At 45.9% G+C, this 4,697-nt stretch overlaps 1 protein-coding gene across 1 annotated transcript; it reads left to right on the top strand.

Annotated features, from left to right (window-relative positions):
* Positions 1-2,408: 2,408 nt before the first annotated feature.
* Positions 2,409-3,662, top strand: Bex4 (brain expressed X-linked 4). The gene is made up of 3 exons (XM_059250794.1): positions 2,409-2,549; positions 2,907-2,981; positions 3,251-3,662. Exon 3 carries the CDS (start codon positions 3,256-3,258, stop codon positions 3,613-3,615), a length of 360 nt encoding a protein of 119 aa, XP_059106777.1. The 5' UTR covers positions 2,409-2,549; positions 2,907-2,981; positions 3,251-3,255; the 3' UTR covers positions 3,616-3,662.
* Positions 3,663-4,697: the final 1,035 nt, after the last annotated feature.

Consider the following 4,697-nt stretch of genomic DNA (forward strand, 5'->3'; position numbering starts at 1 on the left):
ATGCTGCTCCTTCTCTGACCATTGTTATCAGTCAAGTGGGAGCACCTTCTCCAGAGATTAGACTCTGTTCCACCTGTGATATCTGAGTTGAGGCAGACTGGCACTGGAGTCCAGAGTCAGTGCCTTTCCCTCAGAGTGCTCGTCTTCAGAGTCTCCAGGTGCTATTAACTACCCTTGATCGCCAGTTAGTTCTCATTCTTCCTGCCCCATCCTTCTTCCTTTCCCTACTTTGACATGTGAATGTCACCTCAGTAAACTCCTTTCACAAGGCTGTCTTTGTGGGGAGATCAACCTAAAACAGGAAGTCTCCACAGCAGTATTCCAGCTAAAAACCACAAGAAGAGGAAAACAGAAAACAAGCAATAACTGATATTTATTTTGTCAAACAACAAACGAGGAGTCAAAGATGCTCCCCTGAAAAAACCTGAGTAGAAAGTAAACCTAAATTTAATCTATTCTCCAATTAGCTTCCATTTGATAGAAAAAAATGTTAATGATGGTAACAGGAAGATGCAAATGGTGGAGATATATCCTACAAATGACTCTTTCATCAAAAGTTAAATTGAAGAGGAAATTGAAATGTATGAATGTATCGACTAAAAGAAATTTAGGACATACAGCAACCAATCAAAATGTGCAGGACTTATTTAGTTTCTAAACCAAAGCTTTAAATCACATAAAAACAACTAGGAATTTGAATTATGGAATATATATATGTTTATAAATATATGTGTGCGTGCATGTGTGCATGTGTGTGTGTGTGTGTGTGTGTGTGTGTGTGTGTGTGTGTGTCTAAAGGAACTGTGAATATATGTGGAGAGTCCTTATCTTAGAAATATGCTCTTGACTTTGAAATATGTCTAAGTAGGTAAGGATAAAGAAAAATTTGGCCAGGGCTTAACTGTGGAAGCTAGGTGATAAGTCCTTGTTTCTACACTATTCTTCTGGGTTTTTTTTTTAATATATTGGAAATTTGCCATAGTAGAAAATCAAAGTTAATGTAAAACCAAATGTTACTGCCTGGCGGTGGTGCCACACGCCTTTAATCCCAGCACTAGGGAGGCATAGGCCAGTTGATCTCTGTGAATTCGAGACTAACCTGGTCTACAGAGTGAGATCCAGGACAGTCAGGGCTGTTACACAGAGAAACCCTGTCTCAAAAATAAAACGAAAACCAAATAACTAAAACTTTATTTCAGAAAAGGAATAAGACACACAAAGTATTAAGACAAATTAGGGGGTTGGGGATTTAGCTCAGTGGTAGAGCACAAGGCCCTGGGTTTGGTCCTCAGCTAAAAAAAAAAAAAAAAAAAATTAGGGGGCTGGAGAGATGGCTCAGAGGTTGAGAGCACTGTTTGTTCTTCCAGAGGTCCTGAGTTCAATTCCCAGCAACCACATGGTGGCTCACAACCATCTGTAATGAGATCTGGCACCCTCTTCTGGCCTGCAGGGATATGTGCAGACAGAACACTGTATACATAATAAAATAAATAAATCTAAAAAAAAAAAAAAAAAAAAAAATTAGGTCTTGGAAAAACCAAATAAAAAAGAAAGGAAAAATTAGAAAAAAAAATCCACCTTTGTTTCATTTTCTCATTATCCCCTGCATTTCTATATGGTGGCAGGAAGAACTACAATTTGAAGTGGAGTAGGTGGAGCAGATGTTGTATGTGTTTAAGTTTTTGACATCTTGCTCATCATAAATACTTCTAAGCCAATTTTATTTTTCTTTATTGATTCTTTACTATTGTTCTTGACTCCATTTAAATTATTTTTCCTTCACTTTTCATGTGTGTGGCGTGCTTCCGTGTATGCACATTAATACACATGGGGGGTGTGCCTGTGTGCTGGGGCAAACCATCTTCCGTTGCTCTTCTCCATTATTCATTGAGGTAGGATGTCTCAGTCAAAGCCAGAGCTCCCATATAGTCTAGCTAGCAGGCTTGCTCTCGGGATCCCTCTCTGCCTCCTGAAGTTGGAATTACAGGCTTCCCACAAGACATTTGCACGTGTTCTGTGTTTACACGAGTTCTGGGGATCCTCACGCTTAAATAATATGTACTTTAACCACTGAGCTATCTCACCAGCCCTTAACTCAATTTGAATTCTGAGACAAGAATCCAGGTTTTGGAGCAGAGAGGGCACCCAGGAGGGGCATCCTGAAAACAGAGGAGAGGGAAAATCAATCCCCCAGAACACTGGCAATGGCTAACAGCCCACCGAGAACACACTGCCCCTCTCCTTCCGACAAGCACATGCTCAGGGCTCAGAGCGACAGGGCCCAGCCTGGAGATGTCACAGTGACCCAGAGGTGAGGAGGGGGCCTGGACTTGGCGGGACCCTCGGCCCGAGGAGGGGCCGGGCGGGGGCGGGGCTCTGTCTGTGACGCAGGCTCACGTGACTAGCCCACCACGCAGGCTCACACCCCTCTGGGGGCTCCGGACCTGCCCTGGCTCACTCCCTCCGGCCCGCCATCCCCGGCCCAGGCACCTGTTCGTGGTGGCGCAGAGCGCGCGGCCCGGGCGGCGCGGAGAGCGGGGGCGGAGCAGGTGACGGGGGCGGCGGCCCGGGTCCGGGGGGCCCGTGGTCGGGGGGCGGCGGTCCCCGGCCCCGCTGTCGCCGCGCAGGCCGAGGCAGCAGGTGGCCGTCCCGGGGTGCGCAGCGGCGCGGCCGGCCGTCCCGGGGCGGGCCCCGGCGGAGACCCTCGGGGAGCGGGAGCCTGCGCCCCGAGACAGCTTCCCGCAGCCCCAGCTCCCCTGCATCCCGGCTGCCCAGGGGGGTCGGCGGGGCGGGGGCGGGAGAGCCGGGGCGGGGGCGCCCAAGGCAGCGCCGCAGGTCCCCCCCCTCCCTCCCCTCCATCTCACCATCCCGTCCACCCACCACCCTCCCGCCCGGCTTGTTCGCAGGTCCCAGGAGTCGGGCTCCTCAGCGCACCTGGCGGTGAGCATCGCCGGAGGAGGAGAAGGCGAGGAGAGGCCCAGGTGGGTGCTGGCGCGGGACTGGAGGCCGGACAGGGGAAAAGGGAACATTTGCAAAGCCGAGGCCCACATCCCAGGGCCCAACTTTTCTCTCTACTTTTATCCTCTTCTCTCATTCTCGGCTTCTGTTTTTGTACGTGTAGGGGCCTTGAAAATGGGTTCATAGGGGAAATGATAGACTTTGGGGTGGGCAGGGTTCAGGCCCAGACTGTGCTTCTGTTCTACCTGTTGATCAGTCTACGAAGAAAAAAATCCTATCTCTTGTTTCTTAGGAATAATGGCGTCCAAAGAGCAACAAGTCGTAAAAGATCTCGCAGTGCAGAATGAAGAAAAAGAAAACGAAAAAGGGAAGGCCTCCAAGCAAAGTGAAGAAGAATCCCACCACCTGGAAGAAGTTGAAAACAAGAAGCCTGGGGAAAATGTCAGAAGGGGTCGAGTCAGGCGACTTGTGCCTAATTTTCGATGGGCCATACCAAACAGACACGTTGATCACAATGAAGGGGGAGAGGATGTGGGGAAGTTTGTAGGGCAAGTGATGGAAGTCAAGAGAAAGACTAGGGAGCAACAGATGAGGCCTTATGGGCGTTTCCAGACACCAGAACCTGACAATCACTATGACTTTTGCCTCATACCTTAAAAATTGAAGGTTTTCTCTGAGCTCATAAAGTGGCTACTCTTTTACAAGCTTGTATTTAGTGAAGTTCTTTTTCTGTAAACTTCTGGTGTTTCCACTTAACACTTTCTACTTAAAGATTGTTTTACTGTTGCATTTAATTCTAAACATTCCTATCAGCATGGCAATTCAATCCATTTTAGAAGGAAATCTTTTTTCATGATTTGAAATTAATAAAGCAATTTAAAAGGCAGTATATGATCAGTCATTTTCTTTTACTCCGGCCCTTACATTTCCTTCATAGTGTCTTAACTCTCCCAACTACTTGGACTCAAATCTATTGTCACTGATAATTCTTTTTTTCATGTTTCCAATTAACAAGGAACAGGCATACCTTTGATTGATGATCTAATATTCCAATAATGTACGTCTAGTGTTTTTCAAAGAGTGTGAGCCTAGTATCTTTATGAAAACTCCTTGGGAAGGTGTTTTTATATAAGACCTCTGACCCTTCCCCACATTCATAATGTAGACTTCCAAAACCTTCATTTTAACAAGATCCTTTGGTAATTTTGAGGTATTCCAAAGTGCTATTGGTGTGTGTGTATACATAAGTATGTATATATCATAGATTAAGCACAGACAAAAGCAGGATGAATATCTAATTTTAGTAAGAACTATTAAAAAGTACAAGGCCTTACATTAATCACAATAATAGTAGGGGTTATGACAAACTGGAGGGTAGTCACTGTGTGAGCCCAACTATGGCTGAGGGAAACGTCCATCTTGAATGACCTATAGTTCTTCACCCTTATCAGTACTTTTAACATCTTAGGTCTCACTTTTTATCCTTACTACATCCCATACAGTCTGATACTTCCTCTTTATACACGAGAGCCCTGGAGTTGAGAGAAGCTAACTCCTGGGCTACCCTCATGCTGTATAACCTACTGGGTGGATTTAGCCTGGGACATTTTGTATGGCACCCTCTCTTTGAGATGCAGAATATTTAATTTGTAATTGACACAAGCTGAGGAAATCAAAGAATCAAAATGAACCTACATTTCTCTTTATATCTCCAACAGACACTTTAATAAAACACTGGG

Source organism: Peromyscus eremicus, chromosome X (genome assembly GCF_949786415.1).
Source record: "Peromyscus eremicus chromosome X, PerEre_H2_v1, whole genome shotgun sequence".
Lineage (NCBI taxonomy): Eukaryota > Metazoa > Chordata > Mammalia > Rodentia > Cricetidae > Peromyscus > Peromyscus eremicus.